This window comes from Drosophila takahashii, chromosome 2L (genome assembly GCF_030179915.1).
Source record: "Drosophila takahashii strain IR98-3 E-12201 chromosome 2L, DtakHiC1v2, whole genome shotgun sequence".
NCBI lineage: Eukaryota > Metazoa > Arthropoda > Insecta > Diptera > Drosophilidae > Drosophila > Drosophila takahashii.
Window position 1 is genome coordinate 23,748,924 of NC_091678.1, and position 24,105 is coordinate 23,773,028.

Here is a 24,105-nt window from a genome sequence, read left to right on the forward strand (position 1 = left end):
CAAAAAAGAAAAGTTTTGAGTGACTAAAAAATTCAGTTGTAAAATTTTAATCTTTTTTATTAACCCTAAATTAAAATATTTTATCAATTTCGATTTCTATGTGACACGTTGTGCTTCTCTTCGACGTTCCACTGTAGCAGACTCACACATATGGCAGATTTTATTGCTGATGTGCTCTCATTGCTCATCTGCGCTGCCCAGGGACCTCCGACTAGTGCAAATAAAACTTGATTAAATTCCATTGGCGGTTCCAATTTCGCACGGGTTGAGCTTCGGGGTCGTTTGTGGAATTGACCGGAGAATCTCTAGAGATAGTTGGCCGGGCAGAGGAAGATGAAGAACAAGGAGCTGGAGCAGCGGATCTGCCATATTACAACAATCAAACATAACCTAATTAGATGGACGTTGGCTTAGTTGTTGTTGTTGTTTGTTCCATGCAAACCCGCGAATTTGCGGCGAGTGTCTAAGTCCAAGGGTTAAATAATGTTATGCAACCAAGTTAAAGGATAATTATTATTAAAGAAATTTATAGGTTGTTCTTGTGTATAATGCTCTCCAATTTATGGGCCTTATGCTATGTATAAGTTAATTCATGCATTAAACCAAGTAACGGCCAATACGTACTCTTAACCAACTTGAATCAGCTTAATCTTCCTTCTCTCTCATTGTTTAATAAGAGATGTATTATATTTTATCGAATGACAATCGCAATATGAATTAATTGAACCGAAAATGGTTGACAAAATTGACAATATTCAATGGAATGGTATTGAAGCATGGGGATCGAGCTAATTAATTAAATAATAATTACTGCCTCCAACTTGGGAGTATCAAATAATAATTACTGCCCTAACTGGAGGATATCGGGTATCACAAAAGCACATCATATCTCTTCAAAGGGCTGATTATTGTTGTTGCACTGTTGCCGGCTTCGTTGGTGGTCGTAATTGCATTAGTCATCTGGTTTCTATATACATATGGTCATCTCTTTCTCTGTAGCCACTACTATCTCTTTCCTTTTTGGGATACCAACTCCGTCGCAGGGTTTTTGCTGTGTTTGCAATGTCTTCAATTAACATGTGCGCTACGCACTTTCTTTGACCAGATACATACGCACACACAGTCGTGATAGGATGGTATTTTCACTAGAGATGAACGCGTGAGAAAATTTTACTTTAAGTGAAATATATAATTTTTTAAGGAAAAATATGAAAAAAAAACACGAAACGATAGACTAAAATTGTAGTTTCTGATAAATAGGCAACCCCTTATTTTGCGAAGATAATCGTATTGATGCAATTATCATTTAATCATGTTCATAATAATTTTAAAAATTCATTATAGTGACACGATATCTCTTTACGATGTATGTTTCCCATTAAAGCTTGCAACACGCACTATTCTCAATGACACGATTACTATTTTCATCACGCACGCATCTCCAATTTGCCCTGCATTAACGTGAGTGTGTGTATCTGGGCGATAGAGAGTCTCATGTGAAGTGGCGACAATCAAACACACACTCAAAGATTAATCCTGACACTCACTTGCAAACTAATTACAAGGCTCTTAGGCAACGCCCCATGCCCCCAAAAGGACCCAATCCACCCAAATCCCCCTCCAACGCCCCCTTCGTAGCCCCAGGCTGGAAAGCAACCTCATAATAAGGTCGCCTCTGCTGCAAATAAACATCGATTGAATGCAACATTTGATTGGCAATAATTGAAAATAGTTGTTGCACATTAAGAGATGGATGGTCGGAGTGATGGTTGGTTGGGAGGCTTGCTTTCGACACCCACTGTTGCCATGACGGCCTTTGTGCACAGCCATATATACGGGGGCCTTATTAAATTCACACCCAACGGACACCAGGCAACGACTGTTGTCATCATCATTATTATCATCGTGCTCACCATCATCATGGGTTTCTTCTTATACGAGCATCTTGACCAACACAATGGCACTGGGCAGCAACAATAAATGCGTAATGATAGTCAGTCACTGTCACCCCCCAGGAACATCAACCTCCACATCCACCCATCCATCGACAACCCCCTGAAGCACCCACATTCCCTTTTCTTACATGACATTTCATTTAACTGCTGCGAACAAACAAATGAAACGAAGCTCCAGATCAGCTTCAGCTTTCAACTCGGAGCAAAATACTTAAACACTTCGCTGACACTAGAAAAAATATCTATGCACTTCTAGAAGAAAAATTTACAAATAATTTTTAAAAGAGGTTTCGTAAAAACACAATATTATGAACTACTTATACATAAGTATTAGTAAAATATGTTCGTTTAATAAAAAAATTTAATTTACCCACAAAAAAAACACGCCGAGATCAAATCGATATGTGCATGGTAAATTTCGTTTTTATCATGCAATTCCGAGATTCGGAGTTTCCAGTACTTATTCTTTTCCAGTTATTTTAAAATTCGTATTTATTTTGGAAACTAAATTTGCAAAATCATTAATATTTTTCCCGAGTGCAGTTCAGAGTTCCTTTGACAATCCCCAACACCAATCATCCCGCACAACTCAGCTCAGATGCCCGGGCATTGGTCATTTGTTTATTTCATCTGCTGTAAACTGTCATTACTTTGTCATGGGCAATCCGAACTGAGCAGAGCAATCAGGGGCCACAGCTTGGGCCAATTGTCAGCATGCTTTTCACACGCCTCTTTGCAGGTTTTTCCCCTCCTTAGTTCTGCAATTTTTCAGGGCTTAACAGGAGGAGCATCGCAAAGTAAACAGAAATGGGGGAAATATGATAGATTGACAGTTCTTATCTGTCCTTATGCCTCTCGCCCAGCTGCTTATCTGGGGGATAAAAATACAAAAGGTTGTTTACATCTAGTTAGGAAATAATATTAGGTGGAAAACCACCAAATGGTGACCAATTTATAAAGGGTGGAGTGCAGTTGTCAAGTCAACGGATCGGATCCCCAACCTGTCTGAGTCGCATAATCCCCGTCAATCATTCAACCTATTCATTAGAAGTAAGCCACATAAGCCTCGAGTACATCGTAAATTTAAGAGTCGAACACATAATTAAAAGCTTTTCAAAGGCCCAAACATCAAAAGCCACAAATCAGTAAACGAACGAACGAGAAAAATAACAACATGCTCTTGAAGAGCTACTGTCTGGCATGCAGATATATATCTCGCTCCTATCGCATATTGTTCGGTATTAATCGCATTACTTATTAAATCAATTAAAAACTTTTTCAAGCGCATAAATAACAACATTTGTTGCGAACGCAAAACGGAAAACAGACAATCACAGAGCATAATCTTTTATTGTGTCTGCCTGCACTCCACAGCATTGTTGATTTTGATGTAATTATTCGCACTGCAATTATACGAATCATGGCCAAAGTTTGTGCTCGGCGGCTTCTGCTTTATGTTTTGCCGTTCATAATCTGCAATAAAAACACCAGCTGACAGCGGGATATGCGCATTATTATGTGATTTCAAAGGACTGCTGCTGCTGCCATGCCAACCTCCCTCCATCCATTGCATAATGTGTGGAATGCCGTTCGGTAATTTTATACTTTTGCATCCAACCATCCAGCCATTCGTCTATGCCAGCACTCATCCATCCATCCATAACACTGAATATCCATAACCCTTTCTTCTTCTCGGTAGAATGCAAAATGCAGCAATCAAGTTGAATGCCAGCGAATGGGGAAAATACCTTGCAACTAATATACTCTTTTGGAGCACACAAAAAAAAAAATGGGTGTTTTAAACTTTTAAAAATGTTGTTTTAAATATGTTATCACACAGAAAACAAATTGAGCAAAGATCAGATTGAAATGTGCTGGTCAAATTTTTATTTTTTAAATATCAAGTTATTCATATAATTTTCATATGAATAAAAATTATTTGTTAAAATATATCATGTTGTTATGTTTGAATCATAAATTTGACATAAATCATATCGGCTTTTTAATGAATTGACCACATTATATATTTTTAAAATTGGTTTTCTGAGGACAGTGGGCTATGATTTTTCATATATTTGAAATATTATTTCTATGATCCTATAAAATATTCTCTTTTAAACTGCTCAGCATTTTTTCCTATGCATGGATTATATAAACCCACCGACGTAAAAATGCAAAATACAAAAAGAAGAAATACGACACAAGAGGAAACCAAATTGATTGAAATATTCATGGAATATCCCTGTAAATTGCTGATGACTTTTGCCGCTGATAGCGTTAAGGTAGAACTTGGCATTTTCCGTTTGAAGCTTGACGAGAAAGAGAGTCTGTCAACTTCATTTCTGCCAAGGAGATGCTCCGCTCAAAGGGAGGAAGCGTTTAATTAAAAACATTTTGTATACACATTTGCTTCCTTTTTGCGAGATATCCAGATTGTAGCTGCTGATGCTTCTGCTACTGCTACTGCTGTGTGTTATTGCGATTCCGTTTGCAATTGCTATTGCCTCAGTTTCCTTTGCTTAAAGTACCCATTCCCATTCCCCCGGAACCCCTGCTAAAATCACCATCCTGCTCTTGTTAATGATATCACCAAATGGCTGCTTTTGTTGCTGCTTTTGCTGCTGCTGCTGATGTTGCTGTGCTGTCAGTTGTCTGTTGTCTGTACTGCTTGTTCGTTGCTGTGTTAATGATATTTAATGATGATGCCAGGGCTGTTCCTGCAGCTGCCACGCCCCCCAATGAAAGCCAACAAACCGTTGAGGGGCCACCGCCACCCCATAGAATATTTTGGCATCTCCACCAATATCCTCCGCCACACTCCCTCTCCCTCCATTGCACATGCACATGGAAAATTTGTTTGTCTATGCGGGACGTCATTTGATTTTGTCTGCCGCTTTTGCTCCTGCTGCCTGGCTTTTAATATGCACCCGAAATATCCTTTGCCAGCCTCCCGCAAACCCCGCTTTGGTAGGCCCCTGGATCTGAACTAATTTTGGTTAGGCAGGCGCCAGTTATTGCCATGGTTCTCACTCTATATCCATGAATCTGCAGACTGAGCGAAACGGGATTTAAAAGTGTAAAGGTTTTTTCTTAAAAATTTAATTAAAAAAGAAAATAAAATTGGTTTTTAAATTCAGATTTCGTAAATAATGCTGCATCCTTAGAAGTTTAATCAAAAGCTGATAAAGACCACAAGCATACGAATATATCTTAGAAATTTAAAGCTCAATAGTAAACGAATTATTTAATGCAATCAAAAAATAAACAATTATTATTATTATGAAATATATTACCTACTGATACTCAAAATTGTTACATTATAAAGTGGTAACTTATATTTTTTTTTTCCCATGCATTCACGGTTTGGGTTTTTGGTCATTGCATTGAAGGCCCCCGCAGGCCACAATCATTATCAGTTTTCCGTTCGCTTTTTCGGTCGGATGTCTGCATCCAAGGGATTCTTCATTTTGTGGCCATCGGAAATACAAATGCACATTTCGGCTTTGAATTTTCGGCTTTTATCCATCTCTGACTAATTTTTTCCGTTTTGCTGCATGTGCCATTGAGGTCGGGAATTTAAGAGGAGCACTGCCTCACTTGTTGCTGGGTCACTTTGCATTGCATTGATGAGCAGTGAACAAATGGCAGTTTGCACCAAAGTTGGTAATTGCTATTTGCCAGCCCGAAGATTGAGCTAATAAAACGTTCATCAGTGGCCATCGATGCCGAGGAAAAGGAAGAACGGAAAAAGGCCAAATAAAATAGAGACATAAAAATTAATTACTGACGAAACAAGGATATTTATCGATAGCCTCTTAAGTTTAAGTGCTGCACAGAAAAACGATGCGATTGTCGATAAATTGGTAAATATTTGTCAAATCGACATTTAAAGGATAATTAACTCTTTTCGCTTTGTCTTCGTTGTCTTGAACTTTTTAATTAACAAACAACTTGCATTCTTGTTTGGGCAAATTTTGTTTGCTATTTTTAAGCAAATACCAATTACCAAATAGAAAATGTCCCCTAATCCGCATGGCTTATTTCATGTCAATCTCCATTTTGTCGAGCACATTAATTGGAAGTCCATCAATCATTTTGCTGGTTTTGGTTTCCGCTCCATAGTTCCACCTTCAATTGCGATTACCTGATTGTGATAACTAATTTTAGCCATCCGCCAATGAAATACACTTTTAGCTTCTTTGGCTTTGGGGTTAACCAGCCATCGATACACACATTTACCTGCCATGGAATAATATCTAATTCCGCCTCAAGGACTCCGCCGTTACTCCTCCTAAGGGGTAGAATCGAATCGAACCCAACTCCCTCTTAATTACTCGGAATCGCGCTTGTCAATCCGTCGCGGTATCCTGTGCACCATCCATCCTTTTTGGCGAAAATTTCGAGAGAGACAGCCAACGAACGGACTAATTTATGCATGCTGGAGTGCCGAGTACTTGTATTTCGTATCTATGAGATACTCTCCTGAACCCGTGGCTGCGAGTTTATTTAATATGCGTGCTGCGTCAAAGTTTGTGATGATTATTTTGGCAGCGGCGGCGGAGAAAGAGAGGAGGAGGAGGGCAGACGGCCGACACGCCCCCAGTTCATGCATACAAAAATAACCAATATTGATTTGTCATGGCGCTGGATTTTCAGCGTGGGCGGGTAACTTTGAATGAGGACACGCCGATGGTGGTTAGAGGGGATTTTCCCCGGTTCATCGCTTCTCTGTCAACGCTCCTTTGTGTGTGTGCCTTCTTTATTTTTTATTTTCACTTTATTTCTATATTTTCTTTTTTTTTGTGCCCGGTTTTAATGATTTCGGTTGCAGCTTTGGATGAGCACACAAAAACACACCGACATATGCAAACAAACCATGCTGCAAAATCATTCCATCCGTTGCTGAATCTACTTAGCTGTGTCTGTTTGAGGATGTTCCAATATTCTCATAAATGTGTGAATATCCATTGTGGAACCATATTTACTTGGACCGAGCACTATTTTATGCTGTGGTTTTGAAATAATTTCTCAAAAGATCTTTTTTTATTTATGAACCTCTTCCTAATAAAATGGATTAAAGATGCATATCTATAAAATCTGGCCACTTTATTTAATTTTCATTTTCCCCATTTGCATTTACCTAAAAAGGTAATGTTACCTTTTCTTTATAAAACTTCCAAGAGAATTAATCCATTAGTTGAATTTCCCTATGGATTTTATGGAAAATAAATGAGAATTGAAGGAAACCTTTGGAATTTTTTCATCCACATTTAAAGTGTAATTTTATCCCTTGCCAGAACATCTTCCAAAAATGTAATTTCGTTTATTAAATTGTTTTGTTTGCCAACTCTTGTTGAGATTTTATTTTTGACGTTGGCCAAAAGCTCTTTGTCAGACAGCCTCCCCCCTGAAAGCGTGTGAGTGTGTGTGCTTGTCTGGTTGCATTATGATGTTGATTATGCAGATTATTATTATCAGACAGAACATAGGCTGTGAGTCGGAGACTGAGCTTCATCATCGTTGCATGATTCATAGTTAGTTGGCCCTGTGCATGCCTCAATGGTCTGAGCCGCTTAGACACGCTTGATGGGTTCGGGCCAAAGTTGTTCTCCGTAATGGAGCCCCGGCCAAATGCATTCAGTGAACAATTGAAATTTATAATTAGTAGAAGCAGCACACGCACAAAACACTCGGCGAGCACAATCACGCATACACCGCCGGGGAATATGATTAATACTTCCCGAAGTTATTTGTTATTAGATTACACCTAGCCGGTGCACAAAGAGAAATATCTTGGAAATGTTTGATCAAGTTGGGTTTTAGGAATAAGAAATAATACAATGCTTAATAAAAGAGTATTCAATACTTAGTCCAAAACTAGCTTTTTAGGTTGATAACTTTGATTATATCTTCAACATGAATTCATTAAATTTTATATAGCACAAGCTTCCGTTGCTAACAAGTTAATTGTATAATAAGTTGATTAAATAATCTGAAATCTTATATTTTAATTTTATACTAATATTGGAAAACCAAGATAGGTCTTTAATTGCTAGCATTATATTGTATTTTTTGCGAGTGTTTTGGTTTTGGGATCATTTTGGGGCTGCATTGTACTCGATGCTGCTCCATTGTCTGCTCGCCGGCATTGTCTGCTTTGCCGGCTTTGTTTTCATCGCCTACGACGTTGCCTGCGATAAGAGTCTCTTTCTGGGTATTTCGGTGGGTTTGGTTTGGTGGGCTGACTGGGGAAGTCGAAACTTCAAATTGAAAACTTTAATTAGAATTATTGTTATTGTTTTTGCTGCCGGTGCTGCCAGTGCTGCTGCTGCTGCCATTGTCAATGCGGCCAGCACTCGTTGGATCTTAAGTGCCCAGACCAAACCAACTGAAACTCACCTTCGTCTGGGGGGGTCCTGCAAAAGTTGACGCAAAAGTTTGCCGCAGGAACTTGACGCGTGTTCAACATACTTGAGCGCCTTGTGCCATTCCTTCGCCGACCAGGGGGAAATATCCATCCTGGCAAGTGCAGTTTTAATATGTTGAAAGTTTTGTTCGGAAATCAGTTAGCCGCTTAGTTTTCCACCCCCATTCGAGAATGTCTGGCACGCTTCCACGCCTCCACGCCCTTCGATTGGAACTCAAAGCGCTTTTATCAATCATGCAATTTCGAAAGTACATATATATTGGTCCGCTCAACTATGTACTTCCTGCTTAATTGTCAATTAGTGGGCACATATTTTGTAAACGTTTTTCAAACTCAATCAGCCGCAACCAATGGATCCGCGCCTCCAATCAATTTATTTATTTGGCATTCTCTGTATTTATTGGGAAATATAATAGCGAAGAATTCCAAGTAGGGGAACAGCAACCATTAATTAGTTAGGCCGCAAATTAGTGGAACATTTCCCACACATTTATAGCTTTAGCAGGGGTATATTTTATAAATTCTTTTTTAGGCCTTAGTCGGGCTGTGTAATTATTAAAAATGAATTTCAATCTAATTTATAATGAGATGGTTTTGTCAGGTCCATTGTGGCCCTTGTTTGCCGATTCTTTGCCCATATACAAACTGAATTGTGGTTGTGGTTCTATTATTGGATTTTCAAACAAATTGCTTTATGGCCAAATCAAATTCACTTAGCGTGTGATTTTTGTGGTGCGAATTTTTGTTAGCGCCCAAGATTTCTTTACTATAAATTAGTGAAGGGTCTTATGGAAAGTACAAAATTATATTAATTATACGGTTGGCTACATTTTCGAGCTAAATCGATTGGGAAAGACATGTTTAATCAAACTGGTTTTATTGGCACTTTTGTAAAGCGTTCTTTATTTAATTTTGAAAAAAATCTGACCAAAATAAAAGAGCAGAACAATCAGTTCCAGATAATATAAATATCTCTTCCCCAATCAATCAATGTCATGTCTCCCCTTTGATTGTCCAAACACTTGGTTAAATAAGCATATATAAAAAGCGAAGAAAGAACTCAGTCAAATGTCAAGCAATTACAGCACATACAGATAAAACTTCAGCCATTCTCATTCGGTAACGATCGAGTGTCGATCATTTATCAATATTCATGGGCCGATCAATTTGACCTCATGCCACACATTTGTTGTAGGCCCCAAAACGCGTAAGCCTCTAAAATGTGCGCGTTTCGCCATATTGTTCTAATTGCAGCCATTTGTTTGGCTCTTAGGACCGAAAATAAACTGTGGAACCCGATGAGGAATAAAGTGAAATGCGTGTCGTTATTTTGAAATCAGCTGTGGCCCAGACATTTTTGGAGCGGGGTCCCTAATTGATATTAAATAACTCAACGCACACACACAACACAACCTGTTACGCAAGGCCCATTTAGTTATACATATGTATTTGAATAAATGTATATGTATATATTTTAATAAATGCAAAGCCATAAATAAACTGCCGCCCAGGTTGGCTGGAAAAAAAAACCGAATAAAGAACCCCGACACAAAGGCGAGAAAAAAATAAATACCCGAAAACAATTTCTCAAATTTCTCAGCTCACAAAAAACCACACTAAACGTTTATCATACAGAAAAAAACTTGCCATATTTTATGCATTATTTACGCATTTTACTACCGATGGAACCGTGACTAATTAAGCAATTTTTGAGCCAAATCAGAGGTCGCCTTTTTCGTTTTGCCATTAAGGTTTACTAATTATTTATGGTCTTAATGATAAGTTTTTGTTCGGCTTTTGTTCGTTTTGTAATTTTTTTTATTGTCGGCTCCATTGGAGAATCAATGGGGTATTATCCGTTTTTGTTTTTACACTTTCCTGAAGGGTTGTAAAATGGAATGATTTAAAAAACATAATTATTAAAACTAAACTTAATTTACATTTGTTATTAAAGTCTGTTATCTGTTCCTTTACGACTAAGGAATTATTGTAATCTCTGATAATTTTTCAAAATAACTAAATTAACCAATTTTAACTTTTCACAAAAAACAAGAGAGTTTTATGATGCTACCTCTGCTCCTATCTTTATTTAAATCTTGTTCCACTCGCAGGGTACAATAACTTCGACTTTAAACTCGGTCCTCTCCATTCCATCCCTACTTGACTTTTATTTCATAAGTTTTAGTGCCTTCATTAAACCATTTTTACAGCCACGACTTGACTTTTGTTTTAGCTTAGCATCTTGGTCTCCTGCTCTTCTTTAATTCCCTTCGTTGATTGCCTGCTCTCAGTTTCCCATTGATTCTGGGCCCGATTCGTTTTCGTTATTGCCATCTATAAGTGCGTAATTTACTTAAGCTGCTTTCGGCTTAATATGCGCATTTTAATAGATTTGTTCCACTATCGTCAAGGCAATAAATTAATAAAACGCTCAGCGGAGCAGCGAACCTGCCTTTCCTTCTTTGCTTCCCCTTCTCCCTTCGTTTCCTTTTCCCTTTGGCATATCCAATGCATTCTGCACTTGACTTGGGCATGGTTATAGATACACTGGGAGAATTTGAACTATATTAACTAAAATGTTTGGATCAAGAGGATGAAATTAAAAAATGTCCAAAGTTCATTAATTCACAACCAAATAATTTGTATTAACTTGGTTCTTTAAAAAGAATATAATATTGTTTTGACAGAACAAGTTGGGAATTATAAAAAAGCAAAACAAAATTTTATGCGAATTAAAGTCTTAGTGGTAAATATTCTTTCAAAATTATAATTCCGAAAGGTAGATTATTTTTATAAAAGCAGTAGTACAGTAGTACACAAATTGATATGCGCATGGTATATTTCTGGTTTTGCAAACGCATATCGTTTTTACCGAAATCTCTCTCTGGGAGATTATCTGAAGCAAATGAGTAGGAATGTTGGTTACATTTTGTGCATAAAGTTTTAGTGGTAAATATTCTTTCAAAATTATAATTCCGAAAGGTAGATTATTTTTAGAAAAGCAGTAGTACAGTAGTACAGTACGCATGGTATATTTCTGGTATTGCAAACGCATATCGTTTTTACCGAAATCTCTCTCTCGGAGATTCTCTAAAGCAAATGAGTAGGAATGTTGGTTACATTTCGTGCATATCGAATTGAGCATATCAAGTCAAAATTGATACCACATGACATCAATTCGATCATCGTTTCATATCAAGTTTTATTTTGGGTGTAGTATTCATATTTTTCCCAGTGCAGAGTTGGGGTACGGGCCTGAAAGCTTTTCAGCTGCGGCTGAGTGCCTCTAAGATGCAACTAATGATAACGGCGGCACAGACACCGACTATGGCTATGGCTGTGCCTGTGCCAGTGGATGGGGTTCGGGCTTGGGTTTGGGCTTGCGTTCGGAACTGGGCTTGGAGCCGAGTTTTAGGGGCTGTGGCGGAGATGCAGCTAGTAGATGCAGCTCGATTAAGCTGCTTACCTCTGCAGGGGCGTTGCATTTTGGGTGTAGCTGCCGCATCAGCGAGGTCGCCACAGCTGACAGCTCAATGGCCCCATGTGGGTTGAGTTTGTTTTGTGTCAGTTTACAGTTGGCTCCATTCATAATTATCAACCTGGCTGCCTGCCTCACCTTTTCCAGCTGAGAGCGAGGGAAAACTGGAGGAAAAGCGAAGGGAAAGGCGGACGGCATTGCTGCGCTTTTTCACGCTTTGGCGGCTCATTAAAAGAACCGCAACTGACATTGCCTTTTGTCCCAAAACTTGCACTGACACATCAGCCACGCCTCCTTAGCACTGAACAAAAATCGCACTAGTTTTTGATTAACAAAAGTACCCACTTATTATGTTTTTTCTCTTTAAAATATATTTTAGATCGATTCCCAAAAAAACATTTCCGAATATTCAGATTAAAGTAATGCAATACTAATGTTTGTTGAAGAAATAATTGTATTGAAATTCTGAATAATCAATTAAAGTGTTTAAAAGAAAAGTTAACCTGAAAACCCCGATATAGATTACAGTGCATCAAAAGCAGTGGGCGTTGAATATTGTGCCACATGCAGGAGAGATTCGAGAGATGCATACAACCCCTTCGGTTATGAATTATGTTCGCCTCGCACAAGATTGATAGTTCTCCACAGGCTCCATAGGCTAGGCGTCATCGTCGTCATCATAATGCTCTTCTTTGGGGCCTGGCGAAATGCCGTTAGCCCGGCTATATGTTATGTGCTATATGCATATTCGCCGATGTCATTCCCGTGACCCAGTTAGTTAGCCCCGAAGTGAGCGGGCGGCCCCTTTAATTAGCATTTGCTGAGGCGCAGGTGTGCGGGTTGTGCGAAACGCGATAATTTGTGGATGACTGCCATTTGAACAATGCCCCTAAACTAAGGAATATTTCGGGCAGGGGCAGGTGCATATCGAGGGGAAGAGATATTGGTGCCAAAGGGGTGGTAGGCACAGTGAGAATTGAAAATTGACCTGGTCATTATGAAATTTTGGCCTAATGGATTTTGGTCATCCCGTTGCGGCCCTTTAAAAGTGATAATAGGGGTTCAACTTTACCATATACCTTCTTCTTTAAGTGAATAACTATAGAAGTTATAATAATCTGTCATATTAACGAATATGTATTCTCTAGGAGATTAAACGATTAAAAACTATATACAAGCCAATCGAGTTTTGAATCCAAAGTTTAACATCTCAAAAGCCTCTTCCCTATGCCCGAAGACCTGTAAAGGAATTCTGAGCCAGAGCCCGAAGACATTGCACTGCATCAACAAGTACATATGCAGCAATTTGAATTTGGCTTCTCTGCATAACAGAAATCCCTTCTGGCATTCACCTCCGGCACGTGTGCGAGTGGGTTTATACGCATATACATACGATACATATATGTATCAGAACCGTTCTAATCCCTTTTGCCATGCATCAACCTCTGCAGTCTGGCTAAAAGAGGTTAAATCCAATTCGGTTCAGCTTTTTGGTGGCCTCTCTTCGAAATCCCCTCCTCCGTAAACAACAACAATGGTTGCGAAGAATAAGCCTCGGGTCAGTCAAAAAAGTAGAAAAAAAGTGAAAAAAAGAGGAAACCCTAGATTTCCAGAGTGCAAGCACTTCAATTTCAATGTAATCTCTTTAAACGTGAAACTACAATCGAGAACCTAAATGAGTTTCGATTTCAGGGAGTGGAAATCAATTTTAGATGCCGCTACACTTTATTTGATTTCATTACTCCTCCATTTTATTACTTTTTATGTATGGACAATCAAACATTGATGTCAGAATTTAATATGCTGTATAAATCGTTTTGAGCCATTGACACATTCATGCGTTCGTTTATTCGTTCGTTCGTATTCGTAGAATCAACAAACCAGAGTTGTCTCCATGGAATGTAACTCCCCATCTCCGTCACCCGTTTTTTGGTATTTGTATGGAAAAAATATTTATATTTACACGCAACTCATACAGCGGCAGCGTCACTCTACATATATATTTTCCTTTATTTTTTGTTACTTTTTTGTTTTGTGAATAGCATATAAAATAAAAAAAGAAGCGGAAAGGAAAATTTTTCACTCTTATTGCTTTTCGAAGCTTTCCATGGTTCACATTTCATTTATTTTCTCTCCAGTGTGTACGGTTGTGTGTGCACTTCACAACTTAATACACTTTATTATTGAAAATATTTTTTATTACAAGTGGGCTGGGCCTGATCGCTGAGAGGGTTTCCCGGAATTATTCGTTGGGTTATATATATACTCGTAACATTTCTTCGTTTTTTTTGTTTTTGGCCCTGACACGCAGCTCTCATAGTTCCGTTTGTTGGGCATTGATTTGCTGCACTCGTTTCCACGAAATACAAATATAAATACAAGCCCAAACACTCTTTTCATGCATACACATAGTAGTACCCACTTTCGTTCCGCCCCCGCCAGTATTTTTTATATACTCCCTCTCTGATTTTGATATTCATGTTGCATGTTGCTGACTTTTGAAGTTTTTGGCAATTGGAACTTTTTCTTTTTGTCGAGTGGGCGGAGGGAGGAGGGTGGTTTTTTTGGCCCCGAAAAAATAAATAAAATAAAAAACAATTTGGATAGCTCTCTTTGCATTGTTTACTTTAATTTACATTTATTTTTCGCTTTTTATGCGTTTCGTTTTGAGGTTTTCGGGCGGGGGATGCTGAATTTCGTTTTTTTTTTTCGTATTCGTATGCAAATTCTGACTGAACTTCTTTAATGAACTAATTTTGTGGCAGAGCTGCTGCGATCCCGTCCGATTATTTATGTATTTCTCGCTTACTCTCGCAACGCTGAATTCAATTAGGCCTCTCATCCCCTGTTTATTTATGTGGCGTTTGCCGAACGGCTGCCTCATTTGCAAAAGTTGCCAAAGAAAAGATTCGCTCCAGCCTCAATGGCTGCTTTCTGGATGTGTCAGTTTGATAAATGATATCAATTTCTTATAGACCCCACACTCGCAGGCACACATATAGCACACACCGAACAGAGGGCATCAAAAGTTTGTTTTAGAATGTTTCTGTTTCTGCTTTTGTTTTTGCTCTTACTTCCCCTTCAAGTCCAAGTCCACTTTTGCCAATTTGACACTTTTAGCGATGCGCGTGTGCCTTGGCACTTGAATTTCAAATGTATCTCAAGGCCTGCCAGTTGAGAGCATGAATTTTTAATGCGGAATGAGGCAATCTCTTAGGGAGCCGTAGTCTTCCCAATATGCTAATCGGGCCAGCGGGTTGAGTCGCATGAAGCGGAAAACTTTTTCTTTCAAGATTTGCCTGAGTAAATTATCCGAAAAGGGGTCTAAAGAGCAAAGGTATTTGCGAACGGCAGCAACAGGTATATATTTTAATAACCCATTGTTAATATCATGTTTAATATGAGGGATATAAATAACCTTGATTAGTACATTTTGATTGGTGATTTAAAACTTTATAATATGTTTCTAGAACTTGAAGCAACCAATTTAATAACAGTTTTCGATATTTAAATTTATGTTTATATTTTTTTTTAAAGGAAAGCATGTACCCCAAAACCTAATATGCGGGCATCTCAATTTGATATGCTTAAAATGTAGCAACAGGACAGTTCGAATTTCAAATATTACGAATTGAGAGCATTTCTTATTCTCGGTATAGCGTATCGATTTGATCCCGGCGTGTTTTTTTCTGTGTTATACAATGAATTTTTCCGATTTAAAATTTAACTTTTTCGTAAACAACCCGTAAGGTCTATAAATTATGTCAGATGTGGCCCAGCTCTGACTCTCTTCCCATAAAGCCAAAAAATCTCTGCAATAATTTAAAATGCCAACGGACATTCATAACGAGCATACAATTAACACAAATTCCCATTGGCAGCCGGCTATTAGCCCAGAAAAACACACATTGGTGAACCAAACTCGCAGATACATTTGTATCTGCAGACCCACCAAGTAGCCAGATACGAAATACAAAAAATCCAAACGGCGACAGGCGGACGACAAAAAGGGCCGCGGGGCGAACGGTTCCCAGATCCCATGTAAATGACATGAAATGGAAAAAACATCTAAGGGAGGGGTAGCGGACTAGAAAAACTTTCGGCCACTAATCTATAATGCTGTCAGCCATTAAACAACTGAAAAACCAAATTTGTAACTCATTAAACAAAAGGGAGAGAGAAGAAAAAAACATAAAACATAAAAAGAAAAAACGAAACTAGCCAAAGTGAATGACTGATAAATGCCACTTGGCTTGGCTGTCTCATTTGGACTGCCAAATAATATTTAATTATAAACAAATAAACGAGACCCCGGGGTTATGCACGTCCCGTAAAAGGTGCCGAGTGATTAATTATTATGTCAGGGAATTAAATCAAATATTTGAGTTGACACAGCCAGCGTTCCTGGGCCTGTGCCTCTCTTTTCTTTATCTGTCTGCTCGAAATCACGAAATGCAAATAAAAATGACTTTAAGGAAAGCCAAAAAGAGGGGAAAAATGCCATAATAATTTCTTCTCTTGCTGCGGCGGCATGAAAAATTGAAAAGCCAACAGGCCGCAGCGGTTAAAGATAACATAATCCATGGCCTGGAACTGAAACCGTGAGGAACCTTCTTTTTTTTTGGGTTCGGTTTTGTTTTTGTATATAGAGAGAGACACAGACAAAGAAAGAGGGAAAAAACATTAGCATATATCAATGCCAAATGCAAATAAATCATCAATAACATTTCTCTGCCACTTATGCACCACTTACAGATACTTACACCGCCGAAGATACCTGAACTGCAGCTGTGCAGCCTGCATTATTTGCCCCGAGGAAAAGGAGGGAAAATCCGAGCTCCGAAATCCAAACTCCGAACGCCAACGCGTCTCGTCGTCTGTCATGTGCGATGCGAGTTTTGTGGCCCCTAACTAAGGCGCCTTGCATAAATTTACGCCAGAGGATAAGCCGAAAAAAAGGAGAGGAGAAGACGTCTGCTGGCAAGGCAAACATAAAGCAATTTTATGCGTTTTTAAAATGCGGCAATTGACTGAAACAACAAAAGCGAACTGAACGGAGACTGAGACTGGAAAATTCAGGCGAGCCGCATGTGAGCCCGTTTTCCGCTTTCCCGAAGGGTAAATCAAATACGAGACCAAACCGCATCGAAAAGGAGAGGAGAAGCGAAGGGAGGACCAAGTACCCATACCCTATACCATATCTCAGTCGCTGATAAGCAATATAACGCAAATGCTTGATGGTTTGTTGACGACCAACAAAAAGTTCTTGAGCGTGTGTAAACATTGGCCCGGCAATACTGGAAATACTGAAAAACAGAGAGCAGAAAAGCGGAATAGCAGAAAACAGCAGCAAGGACAACGAAGGAAGGAGCCAGCGTTTATAAATGCGCTACAGTTACAAATTGTAGCCACAGCTGTGCGTGTGTTTCTGGGTGCTGTGCGGCACATGTGCGCTCTAAACCATTTATAAATGTAACAAAAGCAACGCACACACGCCAACGCGAGCAGAAAAAACGAAAAAACCAACATTGAAAAGCTGAAAGCCCTTGGCACAAGTGCAATGCATAAATATAAACAAAGAGATACGAACTGAAGACGGCAAAAATACAGCCAAGGTGTTATATACTTCTTTTTTTTTTGGATAACAAAACGTGGTCTTAAATCGATAATTTGGGGGCAGTGAAACACCCATATAAAACGAACATCCAGGAGGATGTCTCAATAAAAAGTGCAAAAAGTGCTCAAAATCAAATTAATATTTAATCAACTGCTCTTCAAATAAAAATTAGGAACAAAGTGCGGTATTTATATAACAATTTCCAGAAAATACATGAAAATAAAAAGTGTTACTTTTGTGATAAAATAATTTGACCACAACGAAACGAATTTGTAACTTCATAAAAAATCACACCATTCCTGCCCAAGTGCTAAAAGTGCAATTTCAGCAATTGTATCTGCAAGATACATTAGCGTTGCGTGTGTTTTTGTGCGTTCGTATAATGACAATTTGACACTGGCAAAGTACATGAAATTGAGCAATTTATATGCCAAATGTGTAATTTTGATGTTCGGCCGAGATACATTTTGTATCTGTCGAGCAGATGTCGGTTGAACAGGACTGCAGGAACTTTAATTGCGACCAGTTGGTGAAGTGGTGTATGTGTGTGTGTGTGTGCTGCGAGTGAACAACATTGAGATACAAAGCGTAACCATAAGATACTTTTGTGTGTCTGATGTGCAACAATAAACTTGCTAAGAACATTAATTGCAACTGCTACTAGTAGAGTGGCATATGGTTAGATGCATCCGACAGATGCATTTTTATAAGTTCTTAATTACGAGATATATAAAAAAACTAAATCAATATTTAAAATATCTGGAAAAATGAAATGAAATTAGAAATTAGATCTTTTTTGCCGCCACAATTAGACGATTACCAAATCCAATCAATTATTAACTCGAATCCCTCGCCTTTTTTGCAGAGCATCGTCCACAATTAGCGCCATCGGAGCCAGGGAGCCAAGGGACAACCAATGGAACATGTTGATGCCGGTGCGGGAGTACAACAAGCACATAGCCAAAATACCAAATTGCAAGATGAGGCAGCGGCCAACGCTTAGAGCCACCTTTGCATCACTGTTGCTGCTCCTCCACGTCGCCCAGGCGCTCGATCCGGCGGCTGCCAGCGGTGCAGCCGGAAGTGGTGCTGCAGCGGGTGGTGCAGGTCCTGCCTCGACCGGCGGTGCAGGTGGCGGGAGCCTGAGCAGCGGACCACCCACCCTCATTGCCAATCTCACGGAACAGGGCAGTCCCGGTGTGTATAATTCGACAATGGGCTAATGCTAATTACCCGTCTATATGTATAAAATATATATGGCATTTACGTGGCTGTTAAGCTGACCTTTCTAGCTTTTAACCCCCTGGTGAAAACAACGCCGCCATTTTGGCATTTGCCAGGACGTTTATGCGTGGTACTTTTTAATGTAATTTAAAATCCGATAACTGACTTAAATGTAATTTATCACATTTATTACGATATTTAGTGTGATGCCATCGACCAGTCAAAATATCACGTCTACGTTAAAAAAAATAATTAAAAATCAAAAAAAAAAAAACAAAATATTACAAATACATTTTTTTTAAATTTAAAAAGTATTACCCGAGTTATAATAAACCAACATCTTAATACAAGCGATCTGGCATCTCTTCTCAAGAGTTTTTCTGCCTTTGGCCACACTTTATTTGGCTTAAGTCAAGAATTCATGAAATTCTTAGCATAAACTTGGTATGTTCGGTGTGTGCCAATGTTTGTGTGTATTTCCTTGTGCGCATTTCCGGTTTCCGCTTCCGGTTGCCAAGGGGAAGGGGGTGGCAAAAACTATTAGCCACTTGGCGCTAAATAACACCACCCACGCCCCACTCATCCCCCTCCACAACCCTGCCACTGAAGCAAAACACTAAGCATCAATTAACCCAATTTTCAGAATCCATTTTCACCTGCAGTTACGGCTTCAGCTCACAACTCCGGAGCTTTGGCTTTTTCTGAGTATTTTCCTAGCTGCGTGTTTCACAGCTCCATGCTTACATATACATGTTTTGCTATTTTTCCAAGAGACTTTTTTTCCTTTGCCCTTTTCTTTTTGCCAGCAAATACCCGAGTGGCGGTGTTGAAACCAACGTCCAACTCCCAATTCCCCAGACCCAACTAATCCTATAGGTTTAATTCCGGGCACTCTTGTCCAGACTTTTTCGTGTTCCGTTCTGTTCCATCTTTTCTTTCGCAGGCGTTGGCGCTATTGTTGTAGTTTGGTTTGGTTTGGTCACTGGATCTGGAAATGGAAATGGAGTGGAAGCTGAAATCATAATTAATCCATTGATTTTCGATTTTTTCAGCTTAAATAATTCACACAAATCATTTCAGCAATAAATATGAATTCTTTCACAGCATTTAACAATGAATATTTCAGGCAACAAACTTTTTTTTCAGGCTAGGTTGTTTTTCTCGTTGAATAGCATGGGATCCAATTACAAATTGATGAGCAGGTAATGAACGTAACAAAAAAAAAGAATCGAATATTTTAATTTTGAAATGCCACTGTTGCAAACTTTGATTTGCATGTAACGTCATAAATAATTCATTTTAACACATTCAACATTTATGAATAATTCTTTCTGTACTTTTTTATTCTAGCTGTCGCTATTAATCAAATTATACGTTTACTACATGCATTTTTAAATTGTTTCTTTATGTCGTTACGTGTACGCAGCCGCCTGGAAATTTGGTGTGACAGAGTGTCATAAACTGCAGAATGCGGGTGGCGCTTGATTGATTCTCCCGGCCAAAAAACACCTGGAACGATGCCAGATGTCGAGGATCATAAATTCGTGAAGATGTGACAACACTTGGGGGATCTATTTTATATAGCTGGAAGTTTGATACCAAACGCCAAAGAAATTGATGGACCAGTTTGGGAATTAATTATGTATTATTCGTAAAAAGCTGAATTCCTATCAAATGTGAATAGACTTTGTAAGACTTTGTAATAGTTTTAATGTAAAAGATTTCAATATAATTATAAGAAAGACTTGATTACAAATTAATTAAAAATATCTTTGGAGGATAGTCAAACCCCTAGAAAAAATGTTAAATAGCTAGGAGATAATTAACAACACTTACAAGAAATACAAGAAAATATTGTAAATACTTCAGCGCTCTTAACTAACTTTAAGATCTGGAAATAAAAAACTAATTTATATAAAATACCATGAAATGTCTTGTGGTGTGTCATTCTTTTTGGTTTCGTTTTCATGTTGAACTGTCGATCAAGTAACTCCTCGATGGCAATGGGCGGTCGAGGGACGCAGGAAGTTGTCTTAACCTGTCCATAAAGATGGCACTCCTCGGCCTACACGATTGCCGTTAAGAACTCGTTTTAATCTGAGACTCTTACCTACCTTCTTGCGGTGTGTAGTACTCTGGTGCGCTGTGCTGTGGCTCTTGTTATTGTCGTTTGCCGTGAGATACGTCTTTTATGCATTTTCTGACTGCATCTTGATAGGCCGGAGACGGGCCGGGCCAAAAAGATTGACTCCGGCCGAGTGTTGATAAGGCCCCGCTCGAACGGCCGATAAAGTCAATCAATCAGCTGGCAGACAGCCGCGGCTCAAAGCGGACTTAATTATCTGTTTAGATAACCAAGGCCAAAAATAGCCTCGGTTAGTGTTAGTGTTATGTTAAAAATGCTACAAAAGCGGTAATTTAATATGCCAATTGTGTGGCGAACAATGACCACAGTTGGCTTATGGTTATGACCATATTTAGGTGGCTTTTAGAGATGCTCAAACAAGACTTTGAATGGCTTTTATTAATATATTAAACAAGGCATTTGGACAGCTTAAGAGTTTGCTTGGAACCACCTGGGAAGTGTGGGATATCTACGGTAAATAAACAAAATTCATTCATGAAACGGATTTGAATGAACGTTTTGTATGGCTATAATGGAGGCACGCTTTCTTGGTTTGATAAAAGGTGGGTTGCGTAGGATAACATTTTTATACCCTTGCAGAGGGTATTATGATTTCAGTCAGGAGTTTGCAACGCAGTGAAGGAGACGTTTCCGACCCCATAAAGTATATATATTCTTGATCAGCATCACAAGACGAGTCGATCTAGCCATGTCCGTCTGTCCGTCTGTCCGTCTGTCCGTCCGTCTGTCCGTCTGTCTGTTTCTACGCAAACTAGTCTCTCAGTTTTTGAGCTATCGGGATGAAACTTTCCCAAAAGTCTTCTTTCTATTGCAGGTAGTATATATGTCGGAGCCGACCGGATCGGACAACTATATCTTATAGCTCCCATAGGAACAATCGGAAAAAAAAAACTTTAAAAAATTCTAGCTTCGGTGTTTTTTGAAATATTACCTTCTACTTTTGGGGATGTTATTTTTTAAATATATCTGAATTTCGAATTAATTATTTAAAAAATCGGACTACTATATCATATAGCTGCCATAGGAACGATCGGAAAATTAATGGAAAAGTAATAGGAAATAAATTCTAGCTTCTTTGGTTTTTATTGTATTATCTTCTACTCTAGGATATGACTCTTTTTAAATATTTCCAAATTTCAATTTTAATTTAATCAAAATCGGACGACTATATCATATAGCTGCCATAGGAACGATCGGAAAATTAATGGAAAAGTAATAGGAAATAAATTCTAGCTTCTTTGGTTTTTATTGTATTATCTTCTACTCTAGGATATGACTCTTTTTAAATATTTTCGAATTTCAATTTTATTTGATCAAAATCGGACGACTATATCATATAGCTGCCATAGGAACGATCGGAAAATTAATGAGAAATATTAGAAAATTGAACATTTTTGCGATTTGTTTATTAATAGGAATGATCTGCAAGGGTATATAAGCTTCGGCTGGCCGAAGCTAGCTTCCTTTCTTGTTTTTAAACATTTTTAGGAAGATTAAAGAAATAAACTTGAGATTATAATGAGAATTATTCGCTGGCTAAAAGAACTAACTAAGTTTTAAGCAGAGCCTGTTCTAATTCATTTGTAAGGCTCCAACATATGTAAATCAAAGACATAGTAAAGTAAACCAATATTTACTTAAATGTATCCCAATCCTTGCACATTCTTGCTAAAAGAATTTATCTTAAATTTGATTTTGTTAAATTGCCTCTAAAATTATGTGCCGAACAATTTGCCAATCCAATTCCTGCCGAACTTAGAGCCACCCAAGAGGAAAACTTGTCGATTGCCAGGCCCTGGCCGAGGAGAAATAAAACTTTCACATAATGGCTTCGAAAGTTCCACACCCCGGCGCAGCATTGAGCTCACCTTTTTGCTTTGGCCCGGCCTGGCCCAAAACTTGTTCTTTTCGTCTGCCAAACAAATAGTTGGCCATAAGAAGTTGTTCAAATATTTATTTACTTTTTCAAGTTGCGAGCATATTTCTTTTTATTTTTGCGAATCGTGTGTGTTGTATGTTCTTCTTGCCCGGTTTGGTCCAATGTTTATGTATAATTCCCTGGGCAAAGTTACCTACCGGCAGCTGGTGTGGCTGCTGCCACTTTGTGCACTTCTGCCGAACCGGACCGAAACTAATAACAAATCTTTTCATTAGTTGCGTTAGACAAGTTAGTTAAAAAGTGCACTTTAGGCAAACAAATGCGTGTCTGTAAAAAAGAAAATTGAGAGCAAAACCAAATTGAATAGAACAGGAGAAAAATCAGCTAAGCCAATAACCAGGAGGAACTTGCCCGGAACTTGGTCTGATGGGAAACTTTTGTGGCGGCTACTGAGCATAATGAAAGCATAACATTTAGTTAGCACTTGTGTATTCGCTATATAAACTGAAGCCCTGTTCCTGCCCATTCCCTGCATGTATACACCGGATAGACAACAACTTTTCATTAATAACTCAAAAATGTTTTGTCTTCAAAAAGTTCACCTCTCTCCGAAGAAGTTCGGAATGAGGATGGGGCCGAGTGCGGGTCCTCCGTTCGTTCATACAAAACTTTTATACTGTTGTGCTGAAAACAAATCAAAGGAGTTTCCGACAAAGTTATTTTTTCCCCTTTTTTGATGAGCACCGGGGGTCTGGGGTTCTGGGTGGAACAGACTGTGACAAACAATGACAACGGCAATGAGCAAGCCCAGCCATGACAATGGCAATTAAAGCTGCAGCTACAACTACAGCAACATCTACGGAATCGGTCCAAAGTTGGTCCATAAAAAGCATGGAAACAACTATGGCAAATGGGTAAAAACTCTGGTAATAAAGGAAAATTATGATGATTTTCTATTTGGCATCGCGCTGAACAAAATCGTTTGGCGCGAAAACAAAGAACCATAAAACCGGGTTGAATTCTGGGAGTGAATCCCACTAAGCACTCACCAGCCAGCATCAAAGGAGAAGGAGAAAGCGGAGAGAACCAAGTGGAAAAGAAATTAAATGACAGGAAAATATAAGTATTAAGCGATAACATTGTTTTTCTATCCCGAGAGCGTTAAGTGAAATCATTCACAGTCGAAAGAACTGGCGACACGATTTAAATATCCGTCCGAAGAAAAAAAAAAATTCGGAAACTGAAAAGTTACAAAACTTTTAAATGTTGAAGCAACTCTTTGGCAATCAATATGATGTCAATGAAAAACTTATATCATAATAACTTTATTAATTCTGTAACTTCATAACGTAATTTAATTTATTTAACTTGATATACTT

The 24,105-nt window shown here is 38.6% G+C and overlaps 1 protein-coding gene across 5 annotated transcripts in view; it reads left to right on the forward strand.

The window, feature by feature from the left end:
* The window catches only part of LOC108064141 (uncharacterized), a 76,807-nt gene extending 56,176 nt beyond the window's left edge, over positions 1 to 20,631 (forward strand). For 2 of the 5 annotated variants that reach the window (XR_011418967.1, XR_011418970.1), the window contains exons 2-3: positions 18,343 to 19,903; positions 20,128 to 20,631. Coding sequence is in view for 1 of the 5 variants with exons in the window: in XM_017151524.3 (XP_017007013.2) it covers positions 18,343 to 18,700 (358 nt within the window). In the remaining 4 variants the exon portion in view is untranslated. Of the gene's footprint in view, positions 1 to 16,306; positions 17,476 to 18,342 lie in introns of those variants that run through there. The other 3 variants (XR_011418968.1, XR_011418969.1, XM_017151524.3) reach the window with 3 other exon arrangements.
* The last annotated feature ends 3,474 nt before the right edge of the window (positions 20,632 to 24,105 follow it).